We start from the raw sequence: 25765 nt of genomic DNA on the forward strand, positions 1-25765 counted from the left end.
CCATGACAGTTTCTCAGCCAGTCTCATAATCCCTTGCTCCCTCCACTCCCCCCACCAGCAGCTACTAACCTGCTTGCTGAGAAGAGAAGGGAAGGAGATTTCCGATGTTCCCTGCTAGATTCCCAACAAGGAAACTCATTGGGGAAGCCAGCAGGAAGTCGGAAGTCACTCCTACTTCCATAGGGTTTTTTTTGGCTGCCTTCGGTCATTCTGTTTTTCTATTTAGGTAAAAGAGTGTCTCTGGAACAATGGCTCAACAAGGCACTGGCTGTCCAGTAGCAACTAAAATTAACCACGCAGCATCATTCGTATTGTGGTTTTTGAAGCTGGAGTAAGTAAAGCGCTTTGTTCTAAGGAAATTGCTAATCTAAAGGTTAACAAAAAGGAGAATCTGCCCTTTGTGGCATGAAAGCAAAGGCAGGAAATAAGAGGACAAGCAAGGTTTAGAACTATTTTAAGGCTAAATTTGTATTATGTATTTAAAGTAGTTTTAATAGCATTGACGTCTATAAATGTAACATGGTAGCTGGCTTGGAATTGTGGTTAGGTGCGGAGCTAGAAACCAGGAGATTGTGAGTTCTAGTCCTTTCTTAGGCATGAAAGCCAGTTGGTTGACCTTGATCCTGTCCTTCTCTCTCTCTCTCAGGCCACCCCATTCACAAAGTTGTGTTTGTGAGGAAATAGGACACAGGAGCATTGGCACGGTGGTTAGAACGCAGTATTGCAGGCTACTTCTGCTGACTGCCGGCTGCCTGAAATTTGGCAGTTCTAATCTCCCCAGGCTCAAGGTTGACTCAGCCTTCCATCCTTCTGAGGTGGGTAAAATGAGGAGCCAGATTGTTGGGGGCAAGAGGCTGACTCTGTAAACTGCTTAGAGAGGGCTGTGAAAGCACTGTAAAGCGGTATATAAGTCTAAATGCTATTGCTACACTATTCTTTGCCCTGAATATGAACGAAAGGTGCAATGTCAATCTAAGAACGAATGAAAGTTTAAGAGCTGCATGGAGAGGGAATACAACTCAGAGGACACCCTGTTTAAAAGCCTTGGGCTTGGCAATTAAAAACAAACAAGCACCAGCTACAGGTGAGATGAGAAGAAATGCTACACGAACCACGGAAAGTTACTGCCAGATGCAACTGCCAAGACTGAGTAGGATGGACAAACACTAAAGTCTATTTTAAGGCAACTTGTTATTTCTCTGTGGCAGCCTCACCAAATTCCCAGAAACTTTTTTCGCTATAAGAATTAAATTGTAAGATGTCAACCTGTAGCTGTACCACCCAGAGGTATTTTTGGAGTGAAATCTCTTTGTAAGAAAGGGAGGAGCGACTAGTGATAAAATAAGAGTGCATTTTTCAAAGAACAAATAATACTACAGGTAGTCCTTGTGTTACGGCCATAATTGAGCCCCAAATGAAACATTCGTTAACTGAGATTTGACGCAGATTGTATCCTGCAACATTATCCTGGGACATGTATATTCCCCTTCGTTTGTGAGTCGTGTCCCGTATTATGACTTTTCATGCCACAGTTGTTAAGTGAATCACTCCGTTTGTTAAGTTAGTAACCCAGTTGTTCAGTGAATCTGGCTTCTCCATTGATTTGGTTGGGTCGGGAGGTTGCCAAAGCTGATCCCATATTCCCAGGACTTTGCAACTGTCATAAATACGAGTCAGTTGCCCAGCATTGGAATTTTGATCAGGTGATTCTGCAGCGGTTGTAAGTGTGAAAAAGGTCACAAGTCACTTTTTTTTCCCAGTGCTGCTGTAACTTTGAATGGTCCCTAAATGAACTGTTGTAAATCGAAGGCTGCCTGTATTTTAAATATCAGCATCAAGTGTTTCCCTTACATTTCTCTTTTGGCAAAGACTGTTAAAACTAACTTTGGATTTCTGTAGATTGTTGGACAATTCTAGATTACCAGCAGAAATGCTACTGAACAGTTTTCCTATTAATTCCTTGCTTATCTGAGATAATACTTGGCTGTGTGTAAATTAGAAGCAGGCCTACGTATGTCAAAACAATTTTTTGGGGTAAAATATCTGTAGTTCTCAAAAACACGAGGTTGCTTTGTTTTAAACTAAGACAGGCTGCCCTGAGCCTAGGAGGAGGAGGAGGAGGAAATAAGCAGGGTCAGTTCTCAAGACACAAACAGACTGCAGCCAGCTCAGAGGCAAAACAACCGTCATGTGCTTTGCAGAGTTGTGTTGCCAAGCTCGGATGTCTGCAACAGGATCCGATCCAGGTGTGTTAGGGCTTTGTGCAGCTGGTAGCTCTGAGGGTTGGCACTTCGAACAACTGCAGACCTAACACATTTGGAAGATGTTAGGCTGGGGAAGGTTAAGTGGCCAATTTGCCACAGTAACCACAAGCACCTGTTGGAATGGATGGAGTCAGCACAGCCATTGTTTGTTGAAGAGGAGGGCAATTTCCGGTGTCAAATAAGCGCACACCAGAGTTGCTTGCGCTCTTTGGCTTCTAGAGGACGCCAATAGCAACCTGGAAATTGGGGGTGACTCCAGGTCAAGCAGAATCTCACCAAGACAGGAAATCTTGGAGAGTCAGCTTTGAGTGGAGCTGCATTAAAACTTAAATAAAGATGAATCTGGGTCTCGTTTCAGCAGAGTAAGGAAGATACTTAGGGATGATTCACATCCTGGTCAGTGTCTTTTCTCACTTTTACCATTGGGCAGAAGACACAGAAAGTATAGCCAGCTGGATAAACAGGTTTAAAAACAGCTTCCAGACTCCTAAATACAACTACAATCACTCCATGCATACATGGAAACATATGACTGGTTTTTCTCTAATTATTTGTAAAAGGACCATTTTCTGGATTATTCATGTTGTTTTGTATTTTGTTATACATTGCACCAGTAGAGGCTAAATCATTTTCGTTGTATATATAGTATGTACAATGATAATAAAGGTTGTTGTTGTTGTTGTTGTTATCAGTATTATACAATTGTATCACAGCGGCCAGTTGTTTCTCCGGATTTGGCATTGGTTACTAGTCAGGGCCCCACCCAGGGGCCTAGGACGTCGTAACGTATTTTCGTAATATGCGTGCAGATCCAAGCAGTGCGGCTTTTTGCATTTGACTGATGGTGATTTTGTCAATTTTTAACAGTTTTAAATATAATTCCAGTGCTTTTAGAATAGCACCCAGTGTGCCAATTACCATTGGAATTACCACTGCTGGTTTGTGCCATAATTGTTGTTGTTGTTGTTGTTGTTGTTGTTATTATTATTATTATTATTATTATTATTATTATTATTATTATTATTAATGGTTTTGTTTAAGGCAGGGGTCACAGAGTCGTAGAAACATAGGGCTGGAAGGAAACAGCTAAAGAGCAGGGGTCGACTTGGGAGTAAGGCCACAGGTGGACGATGAATGGTCCCTCCCAGAGGAAATAAGAGAGGAGGGAAAAGGGGAGTGGAGTTTGCAGGAGACAATTAGTTTGCTTAATTGATTCGTGACTCTCTGAGACTCCTTGCCAAGTTTTGCAGATATCGGCCTGGCAGCTCTCCAAGGCAGATAAAGGCTGTGGCTGTAAATCCTCCCTTGAAAGACTTTGCTGGATGTGAATGAGCAGAAATCACAGCAAATTAATAAAAGGGGTTTTTGCTTCATGCTCTCGGGAAGCCTAGCTCAGAACAGGTTAAGACTCACTGGCAGTCATCCAGCCACACGTCTCCTCCTCTCAACCAAGCTCCATGGTCCTGGTTCTTGTAAGCGATGAACCGCTGAATCAGAGCTGGCTCTCTGGGCTTCAAAGGATCAGCATCCTGGTGTGGGCTGTATCTGGAATTGCAAGAGGCAAAAAAGGGGGAGATCAGTGAACCTCAGGAAACACCTTGAGATCAGCTGCTTTGATATTATCCCCTCACAAGTTCCTGCATCCAAATCAAGCTTCTAGTTCTCATTAGAGAACTTCAAAGATCAGGAGATGCATGAGAAGAAAAAAAGACAATCAGGATTCTTGAAGAAGATTAGAAACCTACAGGGAATGAGAACTTAAGACAGAGACTTGGAGTAGGAAAGGTGTTCTCAGATAATAACGTTTTTTGGCTTGGCAGGTCAGATCCTCTTTGTCAGAAAATAGCCCAAATCCATGCAAAATTTCCCATGGAGGGGAGCAACAACTGTGATTCCAAAATCCAAGGTCACCAAAATCCGTTTACCTTCCAGAAATCAGAGTCAGGATTGGCCGTTTGTCTTTGGCTGATGCTGCCGTTGTTTTAACTCCATTATCAATGATCATTCCAGCCTGGGGAGAAAGAGGAAAGGGGTTGTTGAGTAAGCAATATCTACGCTGAACAAAACTTAAGAGGGTGGGCAAAGCATACATTTTTTAAGGAGGGCAGTCTACAATATCAACCACAGCAAAGGAATTTGATGCCTTATTTCTTTTAGTTTCATGATTTCGGAGATTCCATTCCAGTCCACCACCTGTCTCAAATTGATGACTCCAAGAAATCAATCGGTCGGTCGGTCGGTCGGTTGGTCGGTCCGTCGGTCCGTCCTTCCTTCCTTCCTTCCTTCCTTCCTTCCTTCCTTCCTTCCTTCCTTCCTTTCTTTCTTTCTTTCTTTCTCTTTCCTCTCTCTTTCCCTCTCCCCCCATGGAGAAAAGGTAACAAAACAGAATATGCATATTTTCTTCTTTGCTTACAGAAAGCAGGAGAGTTTGCCATTGATTTCAGGGGACCAGTCACCAATAACAGAGTTCCCCATCAGAAATTGGAAGAGGAAAACGAGCATTAAACCACTTGAAGTGCAGTCTGTGTGTGTTTTCATGGTGGACTTACTCTGTAGTTGGAGTGGGCCCGGTTGTTATAAAATCTGCCCATTGGAATGTGCTCCGAATAGCCAGGTGGGTACATTCCGACAGAAAGTCCTGTTGGCACGTGATGTAACACAAACCAAAATCCTGTTTCCTGCAGAGGAAAACAACAACGGTTTCAGACAAAGCAGAACTGGGTTACGTGAGATATTACAAACAAGGAAAATCTAATTATTTTACATAGAATAGAATAGAACAGAATAGAATAGAACAGCTGGTGTGTAGGTTCTTTGAACTTTGCAAGTGTTGATCTAGTTGTTCATGCCTCACAATATGCATAGTATAAGTAATTAAAGCTTCCTAGGAGATCAAAGACCACAATTCTGTGTGACATACAATTATGCACCTGCTTCCTTTCTATCCTCCCTACAAGAGCAGGACATTTCGCCCTCTTTCTGTACATTATTCCATTCTCTCCTTGGCATTGTTGTGCATGAGAATTCCCATCAGCTACTTAGCGAGTTGCAGTTTCAGGCTTGCTTCTCCTACACGTGTCCTCCAATAACAACAAGACTTATGTCAAAAGAACATCAAAGGAGCTCCATTGAAGCCTATTACTATCCCTCTCTCTCTTGGGTCCTTCAATCTCAAACAAAGATTCAGTAAAATCAGCTGCTTTGGGGAAGCTCTTGGTTACAATTATGCATAAATCACTGCTCTGGATTCTCAACTGGAAAATTTGCTTAAAAAAAACAACAACAATGCGCCCAGACATATCTTTGCAGAATGGCTTTCAGGAAATATATTGTAATTCTTCCACACCCTAAAAATAATACTTTTTGTATGTGTTTAGGGTGTGATCAATTTTAATTCAAGAAAGGGCTGGTCTCTCGCAATTACTCAGGAAACAAAAGGGTTATTTTACATAAATGATTTGCAGACTGGCTGATGGGTTAGTAAGCTTTTGTTCCCAACCCAGGTTGGATGAAAGAATCTCATCCCGCTAAGCATGCCCACAAATGGCACTTTTGTTTCCCATTGGAAAACTTTTGGCCCGAGAGGGAAAATCATCATACTCACTTCAGATCCTGCAGCTGCACAGTTTATGAGGTTGTTGTGTGGGTTTGCCAGCCAGAAAACTGATACGGCACTGTTGGATAAGATAACCAAGTATGAGAAAGGAAAAACAGTGGCTTGACAGTGAGATGGGCAGCATATAAATGTCATACATGAAATAAAATCCAAGCATTTCCTGTGGAAAATGATCCAGTATAAGTAGAAGGACTATTTTCCTTGATCCTGGTGGGCTGTGCATTTAAGAACTGTATGATGTATACATGGAACTTTATCCAGTTCAATCAATGCCCAGAAATCATGCATGTCTGATACCGCCTCAAAAACAGAGTGTCAACTCGCAAAGCATCCCTGGCCTGCCCTCGAGTTGCCATAGGCAAAGGGGAGGGGAACTGATGGAGCAGCACAGCAGCCGCAACCAGAAGCACATTCTACGCATATCTTTCTCAAGGCTGTCTCCCAGCTGGGGCGGGCATGATCTCTGCAGCCGGGGAAAGTGCTCTATTGGTGAATGTGATTTATGACACATTCTGGGAGGAGAGGGGAAACAGGGTCATACTTGGGCTGTAAATTATGTAAGGTCAGAGCTGGCTTTCATTTGGGCATGTGCCGATATGTTGCTCCTTATAAATAACTGAATTTCTTTTGAAGCTTGGCTCAAGGCTCATGATTTAATTAAGGTATCTGGTGGAAAACGTGGATAAAAAGTTAAATCTTTGTCTGAAATAATAGCTAGGCCTTTTGTTTTCCAGGCATTTTAAATAGGAACGATGAGTAAGGTGCATATTTCTATTCTCCCACCAGAGAGCAAAAGAATTTATTTATTTTTTAATTTGGTCTGATGTTCCTCATGGAAAATGCCTTTTTGGGAAGGACCCAATGTTCAGGTGGCTATTTCATACAAGCAAAACAAAGAACATTTCATTTGGTTATGAGTTCTCAGCCAGCCATGCAACATTTTGTAAGCCAGAGATAATTTAAAAATGAAATGTTTCCCTACTCACTTGCAATCCTGTCTAGGTTTTGGGACATATCCTGGATAAGCATCTTCAGTGATGGTCTTGCACATTCTGGTGTCCCGGTCAGACGGTAGCAAAGTGCCTGGTTTCACCACAAGTCCAAGGCAGTGGTCAAAGGTATTACGTACTTCAGGCCCATCTTCAGTGAAGAAGCAATGACCCAACGAGTCATAGCCAACCACGTCCTTGATCTGAATGGACGAAAAATAGCAAGAAGATGGATGATGGATCTGAGCCCAGGATGGTCCAAGGGTAAGCCTTCCTCTCAACAAAAGCGTGTAAAGGACACAGCTTCAAGAATGCTCAGCTTCCAATACCCCATCAAACAGAAGAATAGATTAGAATAACAGAGTTGGAAGGGACCTCGGAGGTCTTCTAGTCCAACCCCCTGCTAAGATAGGAACCCCTACAGCAGTGGTCTCCAACCTTGGCAACTTTTAAGACCTGTGGACTTCAACTCCCAGAGTACAGCACTGCCCTACAGCACTTCAGACAAATGGTTATCCCATATCTTCTTAAAAACTTCCAGTGTTGGAGCATTCACAACTTCTGGAGGCAAGTTTTTCCACTGATTGATTGTTCTCACTGTCAGGAAATTTCTCCATAGTTCTAAGTTGCTTCTTTTCTTGATTAGTTTCCACCCATTGCTTCTTGTCCTGCCCTCAGGTGCTTTGGAGAATAGCTTGACTCCCTCTTCTTTGTGACAGCCACTGAGATATTGGAAGACTGCTATCATGTCTCCCCTAGTCCTTCTTTCTATTAAACTAGACCTACCCAGTTCTTGCAACCGTTCTTCATATGTTTTAGTCTCCAGTCCCCTAATCATCTTTGTTGCTCTTCTCTGCACTCTTTCTAGAGTCTCCACATCTTTTCTACATTGTGGTGACCAAAATGAATGCAGTATTCCAAGTGTGACCTTACCAAGGCATTATAAAGTGGTATTAACACTTCATGTAATATTGATTCCATCCCTCTGTTTATGTAGCCTAGAACTGTGTTGGCTTTTTTGGCAGCTGCTGCACACTGCTGGCTCATATTTAAATGGTTGTCCACTAGGACTCCAAGATCCCTTTCACAAATCTTTTCATCAAATTAGATATACCCAGTTCCTGCAACCATTCTTCACCTGTTTTAGCTTACAGTCCCCAAATCATTTTTGCTGCTCTTCTCTGAACTCTTTCTAGAGTCTCCACATCTTTTTTACACCTTAAAATAAATAATAATTTAAAAAAAACACTCCTTGCAATATGCAAGTGTAGGAAAACCTTGTTGCAGTGAGGATGGCCACATTTCTAAAAAACAAAATTAGCTTCCAAGGATCAGCTTTCTGCTAATATAGCTAACATATTTATCCTTTGGGGCTTTGTGGATTTGTATGGAAGTTAAAACAAAGGCATTAAATTTAATAGAGGCTTAAACACATTATACCACACCACAACAGTGGCTCAGTGGCTAAGACACTGAGCTTGTCGACCAGAAAGGTTGGCAGTTCAAATTCCTAGTGCTGCATAACGGAGTGAGCTCCCGTTACTTGTCCCAGCTTCTGCCAACCTAGCAATTTGGAAGTACGTAAAATTGCAAGTAAAATAATAGGGACTACTTTGGTGAGAAGGGAAAAGTGTTCCGTGCACCTTTGGGGTTTAGTCATGCCGGCCACATGACCACGGAGACATCTTCGGACAGCGCTGGCTCTTCGGCTTTCAAACCGAGATGAGCACTTCCCCCTAGAATCGGGAACAATTAGCACATATGTGCGAGGGCAACGTTTACCTTTAACACATCTGCTTGGCTTGTTGTTTTTCGATGCATGCAGAAACTCTGCCCCAAACATACTGTCCTCGTGCTGTATTTTATATTTTGGCAGCATATTTTGGAGTTCTCTTGTCTTATGTTACAGATGTTCCAAGATTAGGTACATATTTTCCTGTGCTTGTATTTTGTTTTCACTGTTATGCTATATGGCTTCAGCTATTTGCAGATTCCCCTCCCTGCGTGCTGACACTTATTAATCTCCCTTCTTGCCACATAGATACGTAAGTAATAAATAATCCTTCTTGGAAGGGAAATTACAGTGACAGCACATAGTTCCAATGTGTAATGCCTTTTGTCTGTCTGTCTGTCTGTCTGTCTGTCTGTCTGCCTGCCTGCCTGCCTGCCTGCCTGCCTATCTATCTATCATCTATCTATCTATCTATCTATCTATCTATCTATCTATCTATCTATCTATATCTATTTTCACATTCTTGATGCTTATCTGTTATTCCTGATGGGTTATGTCTGCTCCACTTGTTACACCGAGAATTTATTTATTTATATTCCGCCATTTTTATTTTTACAAATAACTCAAGGTGGTCAACCTATCCAACACACCTTACCTCTCCTATTTCCCCCCACAACAACCACTCTGTGAGGTGGGTTGGTCTGAGAGAGAGTGACTGGCCCAAAATCACTCAGCCGGCTTTCATTCCCTAACGTAGGATCAGAACTCAAACCTTCTGGTTTCTAGCCTAATTCCTTACCAAATTGCCTCCCTTAAATTACCTTCCTTTGTGCTCTTATAAAAAAAAGCAGTGGGACCTACTGCCTTAATCTTGAAACTTTCAACAAATCCTTGCAGTTGTTGAATTGTTGTTGTTGAATCAAATTATTTTCAGTTACAAAGGAATGGAAACTTTGAATACTTTTCCTCGCCCCTTTTGCTGGGTTTGAAGCACAGTTTACACCCCAATTGGCTTAATAGTTCTTTTTTTCGCCCAGATCACTGAGAATGTACGAGCTATAATGGGACAGTGGTTAGAATGCAGTATTGCAGGCGAACTCTGCCCACTGCTAGGAGTTCGATTCCTGACTGGCTCAAGGTTGATTCAGCCATCCATCCTTTCGAGGTGGGTAAAATGAGGACCCAGACGGTTGGGGGAAATCTTCTGACTTGTAAACCACTTAGGGCCGTAAAGCACTGTGAAGCAGCGTATGAATCTACAATAAGTGCCATTGCTTATGGTCCCTTGCTTGCCTGGACACAAAACGTCTATTTCAAGGAAACAATTCCTTCTCCCCCATTCTTGCAACGGATAAAAGCAAGTACATAGAAGAGGCTTTTCCTTCATCAAAATAAGGTATCAGGCAGTAGAGCCATGATGGCAAACCTATGGCATGAGTGCCAGAGGTGTCATGCAGAGCCCTCTCTGTGCGCAAGCACGCAGATGCCAGCTGCATTTTCTGGTTTCCAGTATGCACATGCATGCCAACCAACTGGCCTTCACCGGTGCCAGAAAACGGCCTGAAAAATGACCAAAAAACAGGTCCTCTTTTGGGGTGTTTCTGGCTGTTTTTCCAGGCCATTTTGGGGGCATTTTCCAGGCCATTTTCAGGCTGTTTTTGATCCCCCCCCAAAACAGCCTGAAAAATGGCCTGAAAACTCCCCCCAAAAGGCATGCGCACACAGGCCAGCTGGATTTTGGGTTTCCGGCGCTCTGGCACATGCGCATATGCACGCACATTCTACTTTGGGCACTCAGTGCTGAAAAGGTTCACCATCCCTGCAGTATAATAGCTGTAAACTGGATCAGGATACTGGCTTTAATTCTCTTCTCCCCCACCCCGCCTTCCTTCACTCCTTCAAGCATCATGTGCCCAAAAGAAGACATGGCTTTAAGTCAGAGAATTTATAAACGAGCAATGCCTAAAAATCAGCCAAAGGAACAGGGATGGACTTTTTCCTCCCGTCAAAGCCAGAGCCATGAATTAAAAATGGAAATTACCCACTACCAGATGCAATAACGGCCACAGTTGGTCAGCTTCGAAATGCATCTGGAACCTCTTCCTTTCGGCAGGCTCTCTGCCAGGCTTCATTAAGTTTTGCACCCAGGGACCGCTTCCACTACATATTTAGAGCATATCGATGTTTTCTGGCTGAACGTGCGCCTCCCCCACGGCCATAAATATCAACATCCCTCCCCATAACTCAGGGCCAGAATGTGAAGGCGGCAGGTTTCGCCAGGGTGCCACAGCCTTTAGGAAGGTAATGAGGAGAGCAGAAACGCAGGGCACTTTAAAACCTCAATTACAACCAGAGCACCATTTTACATTTTAACTGGTACAGACGGCAGGCAGCCCAGACTGATTTACCAGCCTCTCCTGGGTAAGGGGTAGGGTGGGGGTGTTTTCAGTTATGTATGGTATTTTTCACACCAGATAGGCTGCCCCATTAGGACCGTTTGCTGCCTGTGCAGGCAATCCATGTAGTTAAAGACTAGCTGAATAGAGACCTTCTTTGGACCTAAAGGTTGGTGCAGTTCTGCTGTAATAGGAGCACAAGGTTTTCAAGGGGAAAAAAAAATCAAGACAGTCCAGTTGCCCTTTGAAAAGCACCTCTGGGAATTCCTTGCAAGCTAAACTGCAAGTCAACCCAACTGAATTTGCCAAAGCTCATTCCCATTTCCATGTGGGCAACTCTGTGGCTTTCATCCTGAGGCTTCATCCTCGTGCCTATGACTCATAGACCTGCCACCTGCAACTTGTATATTTAATTTATGTTATTTAAGCAATTGATATGCTGATCCACCTTGCTGGGATGACCTGGGGCAGCTATCAGAGGCAAAACACAAACAGCAGCAATCCAAGGCAGTTCAAAACAAGTACAACAGCCATGAATATATATATATACTCCAGAGGTCCAAATGAAACTCTTCCCATTTCCCAAAGGACTGACAGCAAGCAACTGACCAACTAACCAGGCTGGCCTAACCAGGTGCTTTCAATGCTCGAGGTTACGTTTGCTTCCAAATGTAGAATACAACATACAACATATAGCTATATGAAAGCAAGTTGACCTAATAGTGTCTAAAGCTTTGGCTAGTCTAGAGAAAAGAAGAACTAGGGGTGACATGACAGCAGTATTCCAATATTTGAGGGGCTGTTGCAAAGAAGAGGCGGTCAAATTATTCTCCAAAGCACCAGAAAGCAGGACAAGAAGCAATGGATGGAAACTAATCAAGGAGAGAAACAACCCTGAATTAAGGAGAAACTTCCTAACAGTGAGCACAATTAACCAGTGGAGCAACTTGCTTTAAGAAATCATGAGCACTTCATCATTGGAGGTTTTTAAGAAGAGGCTGGAGAGCCACTTGTCTGAAATGGTATAGGGGCTGGACTAGAAGACCTCCAAGGTCCCTTCCAGCTCTATTCTATTCATTCCTTCTAAATATATTAACCCCACACCAGGGGTGAAATTCAATTTATTTTACTACCGGTTCTGTGGTGTGGCTTGGTGGGTGTGATTTGGTGGACATGGTAGGGGAAGGCTACTGCAAAATGCCAGTCAAAGGTGGCATTTGCCGGTTTTCCGAACTACTCAAAATTTCCGCCACCGGTTCTCCAGAACCTGTCAGAACCTGCTGGATTTCACCTCTGCCCCACACTCCAAAGATAGGGGACAAAGTTCATGGAGTAAGGAACCTCTAGATCAGTGGTTCTCAACCTGTGGATCAGGATCCCTTTGGGGGGGTCAAATGACCCTTTCACAGGGGTCGCCTAAGACCATCGGAAAACACATATTTTCAAAAAAATACGGAAAACATAAAATAATTTTATGGTTGGGGGTCACCACAACATGAGGAACTGTATTAAAGGGTCGCGGCATTAGGAAGGTTGAGACCTACTGCTCTAGATGAGAAGAAGAATGGGCTATGGTCCCATCCTTACTGAGATGACAACCTGGAATATGTTTTGAGAATGCAAAGGGAACCATCAACCCTTCATCCAAATATTACCTGCGCTAGACTCACCTTGCAAGTGGCAATTCTTAGAACCTAGCTTGACTAATTATTAAAAAAAAAGCAGGATGGAGCCTACCTTGCAACAGGTGTCCAACCTTTAGGCTGAACTGGATATTTAAAAAAGGAAAAAGGAAATGTCAAACTGCTCTAGAATTGTGACCAAGAAAACAATATTGATGGTCTCCAAAACCACCACCGGCTGAGATCATCTCAAGGGAAGTTTTACCTTCCCGTCCCCTCTCTTTAGTGGATGCATAGTCAGATCAGAAAACCCGTCAATTTCCATCTAGCTGATGCCATCTCATCTTTACAGGAATAGGAGAACCAAATCCCAGCATCTTACCAGCAAACCGTTGGAGCCATGCACGGTGACACAACGAGAGAAGGTGTGATGGATAGACATATCTTTCACGTAGGTAGGAGGATTGTAGCCCCCCTTCTCATCCACATCTTGAGCCATGTGGAAATGAATAGGGTAGTTACCCAGTAACTGCTGGCCCATATGCTTCAGCTCCAGGCCTTCCATGTGGACCGATTTAAATCCATACTCAATCTAGAAAACAAGAGATAAATATGGAATGAAAATCTCTGAACTTGCATCTTTAAGTAGGTTATTAACGCACAGCCACCGCGCACCATCAAAGGGCATCCAGATCAGTGGTGGTTTCAAAATTTTTAGAACCTCTTCTGTAGGTGTGGCCTGCTTTGTGGGAGTGGCTTGCAGCCATGTGACTGGGTGGGCATGGCCAACTTGTAAAATGTGGTGAAACTCACTTAACAATGTTCTTGCTTAGCAACCAAAATTTTGGCTCAGAAATTCTGGCATTTGAAGCACGCAAGTCTTAAAGCTGTCAAGTTACAAGACCCTTGCACCCCTAACCCTTCAGAAAAAAACCCCAGGGGTGTTCAAACTTGACAGCTTTAAGACTTGTGGACTTCAACTCCCAGAATTCCTCCTCCAGTCTTATTGGCTCAGGAACTCTGGCATTGAAGTGTGCAAGTCTTAAAGCTGTCAAGTTACAAGGCCCTTGCACCCCTAACCCTTTAGAAAAAAAACCCAGGGGTATTCAAACTTGACAGCTTTAAGACTTGTGGACTTCAATTCTCAGAATTCCTTCTTTCACCCTTCATCTTGATGATGTGCGGATGGGCAGGGGGAGATAGCTGGAACTGGTTCTAAACAGCAATGTAGATTTGTAGAACCTCTTCTATAGAAGAGGTTAGAACTGGCAGGAACCCACCACTGATCCAGATCAGGAGTGATATACACTTACCTTTCCTACCAGTTTGCAAATATAAGCGCACATGCACTTTTATGGGAAAAAGGGTCTAAACGGGATGCCATCGAACTGGGCGCAGGTGGTCAGAGCCACCCCTGATTTCTGCTAGAGATTCGCCCGATTCAGTCGGAACCAGTAGAATACCACCTCTGATCCAGATCAAATTAACTCATTTTAAATAATGAGGATTGTTTTTAAAGGAAAAAAAAATGAAGCAAGGACTGAATTCTCCCACAAGTTCATTGGAACTCATGGAAACAATTGAGCTCAGGCTGCATTAAAAAAAGTTAATTACGGATTTCAAACTGCTGGTACCCTCCAGATGTGCTGGATGACAAGGAGGGTGGAAGGGGCTGGGAGTTGTCATCCGGGCCTTCAAAATATTCCAGACTGGAAGATGGTGATATCGGCACTTTGTGTGATAGGGAAAAAGCAAAGTTGGAGGATGCAGACAAAAAAGGAGGAAAAAAGCTACAAGAAAAGAAGAACTTCCAACTTTGTTTGTTTACAGATACAAGCATGAAATAGAATGTCCCTTTGAACCTGAGTAAACCGTAGCACCAGAGGTGAAATCCTCCCAGTTCAGCCTGGTTCGACCGAACTGATAGGGACGATTGTCCTTGGTTCTGTGAACCGGTAGTAAAAAAAATGATCGTGTGGCTCAGCTGTGAGCCGTGTGATCGTCGGAACCATTTTTTTCCACTTTTTAAAGCATTTTTTTCCTGCCGGTTCAGGAGAATAGGCAGGAAAAAAATGCTTTAAAAAGTGAAAAAAAGTTCGCCATGCCCACCCAGTCACATGACCCCACCACTACCAAGCCACGCCCACAGAACCGGTGGGCAAAAAAATTAGATTTCACCACTGCATAGCACACCGTACTTCTGCAGAATCAATTAAATCTATTTTTTATTTTTTTTAAAAAAGTGTAATACTTTCCAACCAGATTTATGCTATTTTAAAGGCTTTAGCTATTGTATTTATTATTTTACATTAGTAAATAAAACCAATTTTGTTGTATTTATTTTGTACAATGATAACAAAGGCTATACTATAGTAATGAGAATTTCCTGCCTTACCCGCAAAAGGAACTGAAGAGTATATAAATTCTTCCTCCCATTTCCCCCCACAAAAGCCTTGTGAAGTAGATTGGTATGTGACTCCCTATCATCTTCTTTTAAATAGTTCTGGTCATCCACCTCTAAAGTTAACATTTCTTTCTGTTTCAAGGAAAAAGTCTCAAAGGGTTGGAAACAGAGCTAACAAAAGTCTTTCCTTTGACCAGAGCAGTCAATTTTGCCATTTCTGCCGTGTTATTTTATGCTTTTGATACAGAGAAGACCTCCACCAGCCAAGGAAGGGAACCAAAAAGCCGTACCTTGATGTGGCCACCAAAAGTGTCGAAATCGAAGAAGGAGCACAGATGGGCATTATAATTGTAACATCTCCTCTCCATCTCTCCCTTCACCAGAATGTTCCGGGTTAGCAGCCCGACTTCCGCTCGCATGTCAACTCCATCAAGTATCTCTCCGGTGTGAAGGTACTTGGCTTTTCCTAGGGGAAAACGTAACAGTCAGGGTGTCACAAAAGGGACAAGATTAACGTAGCGGGAGAGATTCAAAGGGAAACAGATCTGCATGATCAACCAGTTAGCCATGGTGGTGTAGTGGTTAGAGTGCAGTACTGCAGGTTACCTCTGTTGACTGCTGGCTGCCTGCAATTTGGCAGTTCGAATTTCACCAGGCTCAAGGTTGATTCAGCCTTCCATCCTTCCGAGGTGGGTCAAATGAGGAGCCAAAATTGTTGGGGGCAATTGGCTGATTCTGTAAACCGCTTAGAGAGGGCTGGAAAGCACCGTGAAGCAGTATATAAGTGCTAAGTGCTATTGCTATGGCCAGGAACCCTTTCTAAAAATTGGAAAGAGCCAAGATGTCTTGCGAAGAAGACAAGAAGCAGCAAAGGATGGGCAAATCCATAGTCCTCAATAAACTGAATCCATTTTCCAAACACATACCCATACCCATGCAAACCCCCTCCCAAGATTTATGCCTAGATCATGAAGACCTATCAGAGTCTTACCACATTTTACCATACAAATATTTGATTCTGCCTCTCTCTATACACTTAATCTCAAGTTACGACCTCAATTGAGCCCCAAATACCTGTTGTTAAGCAAGATAGTTGTTAAGTGAGCTTTGCCCCATTTTTCAACTTTTCTTGCCACACTTGTTGAGTGAAACACTACAGTTGTTAAGTTAGTGATGCAGTTGTTAAGTGAACCTGGCTTCTCCATTGACTTTGCTTCTCAGATCAAGTGATCACATTATGTGATCACTTGATCCCAGGCCATTATGCAACTGTCACAACTACATGCCAGTTGCCAAGCATCCAAATTTTGATCACATGACCATGGTCGTTAAGCTTGAAAAATCATCACCATTTTTTATTACCATTGTAACTTTAAATAGCAATAGCACTTAGACTTATATACAGCTTTATACGGCTTTACAGTCCTCTCTAAGTGGTCAGTAAGCATATTCAGCATAGAGTCAGCCTCTTGCCCCCAACAATCTGGGTCCTCATTTTAACCACCTTGGAAGGATGGAAGGATGGGTCAACCTTGCGCCTGGTGGGATCTGAATTACCAAATTGCAGGCAGCCAGCAGTGAGCAGAAGAAGTCTGCAGTACTGCACTCTAACTACTGCGCCACCACAACTCATTGTCACTAAATGAAGAGTTATAACTCAAGGACTACCTGTGCTTCCATTGCACCTGGTATCGGTGAGTTTTGTGACTTTACAGGGTAACAAGGTAGATTTTTAAAGACAAAACCAGTGCTGGGATGCAGCCGGTTCGTACCTATTCGGGAGAACCGGTTGTTAACTTTCTAAGCACTTCGGAGAAGCGGTTTTTGGAAGAAATCTTATTTTGGTTTTTCCCACTTTACTGAGCTAATCCTGCAAGGAAGGAAAGAAGGAAACATTCTGGTGTTGTTTCTAGCCTGATCTTTAGTGCCCTGCTTACAGAAACTGCCTCTCCAGTTAACCCTTATTGGATTGTAACAGCTAAGGCGAAGTGCCCATCGAAGTGAGTGATGCTGAGTTGGCCACACTCACCCAGTCACATGACCACCAAGCCATGCCTGCCCAGCTGGTCATTAAGGCAGAGAACCGGCTGTTAAATTATTTGAATCCCACCACTGGACAAAACAAAACAAAATTATATCTAAGTGAATGATGCCAAAAGTTTAAAAATATCCCAAGCAGTCTGTTCTCTTTGGATAAGGGTTCTTTGCTCAAACACCCACCGCCCTGATCCAGAGAAGGGAATTATAAAAACATCCACCTGGAAGCGGCAATGTTTTTTACGCTAGCCTCAGCATTCAGAAGCTATCTGCCCAGACCTGCTAAGAATGTTGTGGCAAGAATGTTGAATGTGTAGCAAGAGGTTCCTTGACATCTCATGTGCTGGACCTTGTTTACACCGTGCATTTTGCTGATTTGACACAATCTGAGATAAGGGAACAACCACAGGTGGTTTGAGGTGAGTTTAGCTAGGTATGTTTTTCTCCTTCAGAAACGGTGATGCCGTGTTTATTACCGCAGCCATTAACTTTAAAGGAATTGCCTTCTTTGATGGTGAACATACCCACAGCAAAAAATGAGTTTATTTAGAAGTCATGCCATCAGAGCGGTAGCTAGAACTGTGCACGGTGTCCTGCATTAAATAATCCAACCACATCCATGAGCAGCTCTGGATACCCACGAGAAATAGCTGGAGAGAGTTGGCGTGTTTGCATTTCTCCCCGATCTGACTTTGGGCTCTTTAATTATGCCTCTGGTTTTGTTTTTGTTTCTTCGTCCTTGAAGGCCAATCATGTTTATGATTCAAGCCTTCTGCTTAGCTGAGATTTGCACAAAAATCTCACACAGTTTCAATATTCGGAGTACGTGTTGAATGGAATAAATGACATGCAATTCCCGACGTGCAAAATAACAGAAATGAAGTAGCACGCAGAGATTTTTTCCATATTCTGCAGGTGTTGTAAAATCTGCATCACTCAAGGCCTTACAGCTTGATATTTTTTTCTTGGAATAAAAGAAAATGGATCCATAGCCGGTTTTAAAATATTTTTACACAAAATATGCATTGCTCCTGCTTATTAAGATCACCTCTGAAAGAACTGGTTAAAGAGGTGAAGACAAAAGAAAAGTGTGGAAGGAAGCATTTTTACTCCTTAAAGGCTTTCGCTGAAAGAATTCAACCAGGAGGAGAGGGAAAATAATGAGGGCAAAGTATTAATTTCCTTCCTAAACTTTCCTCCAGAGTTCACATTTCAAAATATGTCTATTTTGAAAATGTGCCACAAAGAAGAGGGGACCAACCTATTCTCCAAAGCACCTGAAGGCGGGACAAGAAGCAATGGATGGAAATTAGAACTAGGAAACTAGAACTAAGGAGAAATTTTCTGACAGTGACAACAATTAATCAGGCTTGTCTTTAGAAGTTGTGGGTACTCCAAAGCCAGAGGATTTTAAGAAGAGATTGGACAACCTTTTGTCTGACATAGTATAGGGTTTCCTGCTTGAACAGAGGGTTGGATGTACTTTCCAACTTTGTTATTCTGTTATTCATGTTTTTGGTCTGGTTGTCCCATACAAGTGAGTTGTTTTGAACTATCCAGGTCTTAAAAGAAAGGAGTAGAATTCTAGTTTATTCAGTAACAGCTGCTGAAAAGCAATTTGTGTTTTGGTTATCTGATTGCATAGTGTCAGTTTTCAGTGTTTTTTTTTTAGCCATACATTTTGGGAGGCACAATCTTGGCATTTTAAATGTAGCTCAACCCACGTGCCTGGGAGAAGGGAGGGAACCAGAAGCCACTGGATTCTAAGAAAGGTTTAACATGAATAATGCAGAAGAAACCTACAATGGCAGGACTCCTTATGCACATAACATTGAGAAGAACACATTAAAGGCAGGCCAATTTGCATTAGATAACAGCCGCAGGAAGCTGCCAACTGTACAGAACACAACGAGACAAAAAACATCTTATCCAGATCAGCAGTAAATCAAGCTCTTATATCTAAGGGTGAAGCCTGGTACACCCGAAAAGTCTTTCCTGTGAATGCAGAAGATCGCAAATTCACTTTGCAAATTGCCAAGAAGGAGGATCTGTAAAAAAATCTGCAGATATATTTAAATCTTCTCATGATGCAAAAAAATTTATCTTCTGGGAGCTTTATCACTGGAAGCTTTCAAGAAGAGACTGGACATTGCCATCTGTCAGAAATGGTGTAGGGTCTCCTGCTTGGGCGGGGGGTTGGACTAGATGACCTACAAGGTCCCTTCCAACTCTGTTCATCTGAGCTTGTTTGGAGGTTCTAGCACGGGAGTGCAGCTATCGTATACCCTTGACCAAAGATCGGTACACTCCTTCTATCTGGGATGGTCGTCCTCTTCCACCGAGCGCGCAGCTTCGGGAGGGACGCACATGGAGCGGTGAGGGAGGAAGGGGACACCTGCCTAGCCAGCCAGATCAGCTGAATCAACCCTGGTGATCAATGGGGTGAACCAGATGTCGCAGCCAGATCGCCCTCACATCCATTCTGTTCATCTGTATTGAAACTCTCTATTGGATTTTACCAATCCCTTGCAGAATTCTCAAAGGACTAGCCAGTCCAGCTGAGAAATTCTGGAGGATGATATTTGTCCGTATGATGGAGGGCGCTTATTTTGCCCTATATAGACACTGGCATGCGATATTATTGATAGACTTCCTCAAGGCTTTATTCTTGAGCAATTTAAGCTGCTAATTTTTTTTATAAATGCATGCAAAAGCTTTTGCATTAGGAGAACTGGACAAGATAAGTCAGAGGGATGCATGGCTTTCCCCAGGCTGAAGATCAAAATTTAGCCTTGGAGTGGTATTCCAGCAATCATACCCTGCAAAGCAGTGTCTGGGACAAGACAAAATTAAAGATTGGCCTGGTTTGCATTTAATTTGTTAAAATTAAATATTATTAAGGTGAGAATTCTCCAGTCAGGTGCTTAATCGCTTTCTTCTTTCATCAAACTAAAAATAACTTCTTAGGATCAACTTTCAAAGATCTGGGGCATATCACACAAGGCTTTTGCAAAATGCATGTTGCTGTGAAACATCAGGCTGGAACATAAATCAATTTAAAAAAAAACCTTTTAGAATTATCCAACTGGAGACGCGCCATCCTGGTATGGAATTTTCTGAACCACGCATTCAGAGGAAGTAGCTCATAGTAATCAAAACATTTCAGATATTTATCTTTATAATAAGCAACTACTCATTGCTTGCTTTACTTCCTATCTACCCATCTGCATGCATTACGTGATCATGCCATAACCTGGTTTCCGAACGAAACCATTTTCACAAGGCACCCGATGATAAGCCAATCAAATGAGCCCAGTTCTCACAACATGCTCAGCCACAAAGCAATTAACTAAATGATGTATTTGAGACAAATGGATCTGCTAAACCTGACTCACTTCAGTGTGTTGAGTGAACACAACTATGGGTGTGTTTGAACTTCAAACGGTTCTGAAGGGTGAAACTGCCGTTGAAAACAAGGCAAACATTTCTCCTGTCCAGTTGTATCTGATGCTAGGGGAAGCACTTATCTCTGGTTCCTAGCCAAGGGAGCCAGTGTTGTCCGAAGGTGCTTCCATGGTTCATGGGGCTGGCATGACGATATGCTGAGGCTACGGAATCTTCCCGTCAAAGTGGTACCTATTTATATACTTGCATTTGCATGCTTTCAAACTGTAGGAGGGCAGGAGCTGGAGCAAGGAACAGGAGCTCATCCCATCATGGGTCTTGAACTGTCTACCTTCTGGTCAACAAGACTTAACCGCTAGGTCACTATGTCCCACCCCCCAAAAAAAACTCCTGGCATTATTCATTTTTAAAGAAGATACAGTAGACAATCGGGGCTGTAAACCAACCCTCCATCTGACTTCAGACATCCCATACATTTTACACACTGTTAGGATTCCTATGGATTTAAGGTAAACCTTTGCAGAAATCTATGGATAATCCACTTTGTGTAACCCTGTTCAGAGTCCAAGATATCGGCAAAGGCCAAACTGGAAATAGCCCCCATCGGAGCCTGAATCTGAAGCACAGCTGGAGCTGACGGAGATTGAAGGGACGGCTTCATTGAATTTGGAGGAATGTGGGGAGAAGCGGGACAAGGCAGCCCAGGACCCCTCAGGATTGGGACGGCTTGTCAGCAAGGAGGAACAGGGGGAGGATGACCGAGAGAGGGCAAGCAATGGAAATGAGGAGCAACTGAGCTCAGGCGATGAGCAAGGACTGTCTCCTCCTGATCCCTGAGCATGGAGAGTGGAGAGAAGATGGGAACAGTGCAGGCCAACCTGAAGACTCAAGAGGAGAGCGCCCCACCCCTCTTCACAAGGCACACCTGTGGACTGAGATTTAAGGAGATGCTGTAGGGAGGGGAGTTTGTTGGGAACAAACACTGAATTTGTAGAGTTTGGTGTGCCGGTAGAGACATTTGGACTGCTTGCTTCTTCAGACTTCATGGATCCAGTGCCTTGTTCCTGACTTTGTGCATTCATTGTTTCCCTGTTCCTTTACTTTGCTGGACTGGGTGCAGCCAGAGGCTGCCATGGGTCTGTGCGTGTGCGCTTTGCTCTGGGACTTGCCAAGAACGTGGGAGTGTTGGGGAGGAAGTTTGGAGCATTAAAGGGGCATTTGAACTCTCAGCTGGCTGTGTGACCTTCGTGCCTTGTCCCGCGGTCATCACAAGCCCTCTATAAAAACCAGGCTAGTCTATCTGATCATGAGCCAAGGTGGCGCAGTGGTTAAATGCAGCACTGCAGGCTGACTGCTAGATCAGCAGTTCAGCGGTTCAAATCTCACCGGCTCAGGGTTGACTCAGCCTTCCATCCTTCCGAGGTGGGTAAAATGAGGACCCGGATTGTTGTTGGGGGCAATATGCTGACTCTGTAAACCGCTTAGAGAGGGCTGAAAGCCCTATGAAGCAGTATATAAGTCTACTGTTATTGCTATTGCTATTTTGCCTGCCAATTTATTCGCCGTTTTTCTCTCTTATGTGAAAAGGGAGCATTGCATCCTTTCTTTCCACGTACAATGCTCCCCAGATTTTAAAGCAGCCTCACCTCCACATAGTTACAAGTCTAAAGATAACGGCAGGGATTTTAGGTTTTGTTTGATCTCCTTTTTCCCAGAACCTCCCTTCCTGCTTTCCTGCAGCCCTTTGTCTGCTTTTGCTCCGAGTCTCCAATTCAGCAAAGTCCGGATACAAAGCATCAAAAGCATCAAATCCTTCACAGAAAGTGGGGGGTGGAGGGGGTGTAGGGAAATCTCAGAGCTCACCCATGTCAGGAAAACCCAAATCTGATGCAAGATAGGAAAACTGCAATATCTCAAATAAGGGCGGTATTTCCTTTCACCCAGTTGCCTGGCATGGGAATTGAAATCTTACATGGTCTTCTGAACTTCGACCATTTGTATGCGGGCTGTTTAGAAAACAAAATCATCCTACATAGTTGATGCCCGACCAGGTCTTGTTCAAATTTTATTTTACGAAAGAAAACTTTCTTTAGAAGATGCTTTCCTTGTGACATTCTTGCAATGGCAACCCAGGTTTCAGCATAGCAGTCATGAAAGGAAATGACACTGAATGTTGCTGTGGGACAGGAGCATTGAGGAAGGAGGTTCAGGAAATCGCTCCTTCGTCAATAATAGCAATAGCATTTAAACTTATGTACCACTTTGCAGTGCTTTACAGCCCTCTCTAAGCAGTTTAGAGAGTCATCCTCTTGCCCCCAACAATCTGGGTCCTTATTTGACCGACCTCGGAAGGATGGAAGGCTGAGTCAACCTTGAGCCTGGTGAGATTTGAACTGCCAAATTGGAGGCAGCCAGCAGTCAGCAGAAGTGGCCTGCAGTACTGCCCTCTAACCACTGCGCCACCATGGCTAATATTTTGACTTTCTCTTCCCACAAGGAAACTGAGGCCCAGAGAAGGCTGCTGATACCTGGTCATAGTCACTCATGCCCTAGTCACCTGCTGGGTGGACTACATGGGTCTGCCCCAGTGATGGGTTCGTAACCGGTTTACTACCGGTTTGCTGAGCCCACGCTGAGAGACTTTCAGGAAAGCCTTGCCAGCTGCAGAACCTTCTCTGACAGGAGGCCAAGGGCGACATGCGCAAGGGAGGTGAGTCAATGGATGACATCCCTCTCCCCCCTCCCAAAATAAGACCTGGTGCCTTTTTGGTGGCAAAAAAAATATATAGCAATAATAGCAATAGCAGTTAGACTTATATACCACTTCATAGGGCTTTCAGCCCTCTCTAAGTGGTTTACAGAGTCAGCATATTGTCCCCAACAACAATCCGGGTCCTCATTTTACCCACCTCGGAAGGATGGAAGGCTGAGTCAACCTTGAGCCGGTGAGATTTGAACAGCCGAACTGCAGAACTGCAGTCAGCTGAAGTAGCCTGCAGTGCTGCATTTAACCACTGCGCCACATTGGCTCTGTAAGACAGTGTCATGTTCTAGGTTTACACTTTGGTCCGCCATTTTGGTGGGAGCTGAGCTAGCAGCTGATTGGCTGGCCGCCTGACAGCTGAAGTATAAAAGGGAGCATGTATACTTTTGGTGATTATTAAGTAGAAATGTTAACATCTCTTAGATTATTTTAGATTTTTTATGTTTATTTTGTTAACATGTAATTAACTAACTTGGGATTGAGGGAAAAGACCTATAAATCTTATTAATAAATCTTTGTTTAAAGATGGTTATAAAGGTATAAACTTGTGTTTGTGGAGAGGAGAAGTGAGATAAACAGTAAATAATCTCTAGTCAACTACAATAATAAGAAAGAAATGTTAATGGGTAATATTTAATGATACATATAGGTGTGTAACGGGGGGGGATGCTTAGATATCTTACTTAACTGAATTAATTTTAGAACATGTCATAAAGGGGTAATGTTATTGGAGGTTTATTGAATCTGCAAATGAATGCCAGTAGGTGGTTGTGTCTTTAAATACCAATGATTCTAGATAAAAATATGTTTAAATAATGGTAATTAAGTGAGAATTGTGGTACAGGAATAGTAAAATACATAAATTTTCTTTTTTGATTTAAAATGTACAATTCAATTTGAATGAAGTATATGTAAGGATTGTGGAAGAAACGCACGAAATGTATTTGTAACCAATCGACACGCTTTCTACATGATGTAACGAAAGATGGTACTTTTTTTTGTGTTTTTGTTTAATTAAAACAATAAAAAAAAAATTTTTAAAGGGAGCTGTCAGACAGAAGCCTCAGCTGTTGCCTGTCACTGAGACCGTTTCACTGTTAGCTTGTTATCGTTGTAGGAATAAACTTGTTAGCCTTTATTCCTGTCTGTGCTTCAGTTATTTGGCAACCCCCACAGTTCTCCGTACAGAACAGACGGGGTCTTATTTTTGGGGAAAGATGGTAGTCAAAAAGTCATCTTAAATGAGGCAGCGGTGAAGATGCCAATGGGCAAACCGCTAGTTTCCTTCACGCGTGGGGATTTTATTTTTCATCGGGTCGTGTAACACGCTCGGCTTTAGAAAGAAAGAAGAAAGTAAGGGAAAGTTGGCATGTTACAAAGCCCAGGCCTTCTGCATCGTCATCATTTCTAAAATTACTCCGGGATCTAAAACTGTCCTGCAGATATTGTTGAGAAATAAAGATAGCAGGTAGCTACAACTTAGTGCTTTCTGGTTGGAAGGATGCCAAGGGAAGGAAAAAAAAATAAGACAAGGATAAGATGGATGGATAGAAACCAACCCTGGGTGACTGGTAGCTATTTGCTTTTTGATAATATTCTCAGCCATCCTCACCAAGTCTGTTAGTATTTTTTTTGGGTTGGTAAAGAGATAATTTTCCTCTCATTGCAGCTACTTTATGGGAATGAACAAAACAGGCCCTCCGATGCCAGATGTCTAATCTGTTTTGATGGCTTTCTTGAGTTGAATCATTGATGTTAAATTGCCTTAATTTTAAAGAGTTAAAAGTAGATTGGCAGGAAGGAGGAAGGGGGGGTGACCGCACTTCTTAACAACCAATTTAATGGTCTTTGCTACTGACAAACAAAAGAGGCTTGATTCCTTGCTGATCCTCCGGGAAGCTGTTTATACCACAAATTTAAATTGCTCTAAAATAGTTCCCTTCCTTCAGCAAGTATTCTGCGTGCAGAATATGAAAAATATTGCTGTCTTAGGTTTACTGGTACAGACACGTGGTGGCTCAGTGGCTAAGACGCTAAGCTCGTCGATCAGAAAGGTTGGCAGTTTGGTTGTTCGAATCCCTAGCGCCAGGTAACAGAGTGAGCTCCCAGGTATGTGCAAGGGGAACCTTTACCTTTAAGTTTACTGGTAAAGGTATTTATTGTAATCCTACCATTCCGGAGAAAGCCTTAGAAAACTGGGTAATTTTTTCCCCCTGGACCACAGATCCACGCATTGCTTTGGCTCTTTAAACTCACCAGCTCTCCAAATGCAAAGCAATCAATGGGAAGAGCAAAGCAGCAATTAAAGAGAAATTTCCTAAGAGTGGGAACAATGAGCCAGTGGAACAGCTTGCCTCCAGAAGTTGTGGATGCTCCCTCACTAGAGGCTATTAAGAAGACACTGAACAGTCTCTTGTCTGAAATGGTGGACGGTCCCCTGCTTAAGCAGGGGTTGGACTAGAAGACCTCCAGTGGCCCTTTCAACCCTATTAGTTTATTATTCTTGGGACAAGCAAAAGGAAGGAATTCTTTAAGC

At 43.0% G+C, this 25765-nt stretch overlaps 1 protein-coding gene across 1 annotated transcript in view; it reads right to left on the reverse strand.

Moving 5' to 3' along the window:
• Positions 1 to 25765, reverse strand: part of CEMIP (cell migration inducing hyaluronidase 1) — a 70354-nt gene that overhangs the window by 19572 nt on the left and 25017 nt on the right. The window contains exons 10-16 of the mRNA XM_032233141.1: positions 15314 to 15489; positions 13002 to 13211; positions 6867 to 7072; positions 5869 to 5938; positions 4814 to 4942; positions 4190 to 4275; positions 3678 to 3809 (exon numbers count right to left, since the gene is read on the reverse strand). Of these exons, the coding sequence (XP_032089032.1) occupies positions 3678 to 3809; positions 4190 to 4275; positions 4814 to 4942; positions 5869 to 5938; positions 6867 to 7072; positions 13002 to 13211; positions 15314 to 15489 (1009 nt within the window). The remainder of the gene's footprint in view (positions 1 to 3677; positions 3810 to 4189; positions 4276 to 4813; positions 4943 to 5868; positions 5939 to 6866; positions 7073 to 13001; positions 13212 to 15313; positions 15490 to 25765) is intronic.

This window comes from Thamnophis elegans, chromosome 16, assembly GCF_009769535.1.
Source record: "Thamnophis elegans isolate rThaEle1 chromosome 16, rThaEle1.pri, whole genome shotgun sequence".
In the NCBI taxonomy this organism is placed as follows: Eukaryota; Metazoa; Chordata; class Lepidosauria; order Squamata; family Colubridae; genus Thamnophis; species Thamnophis elegans.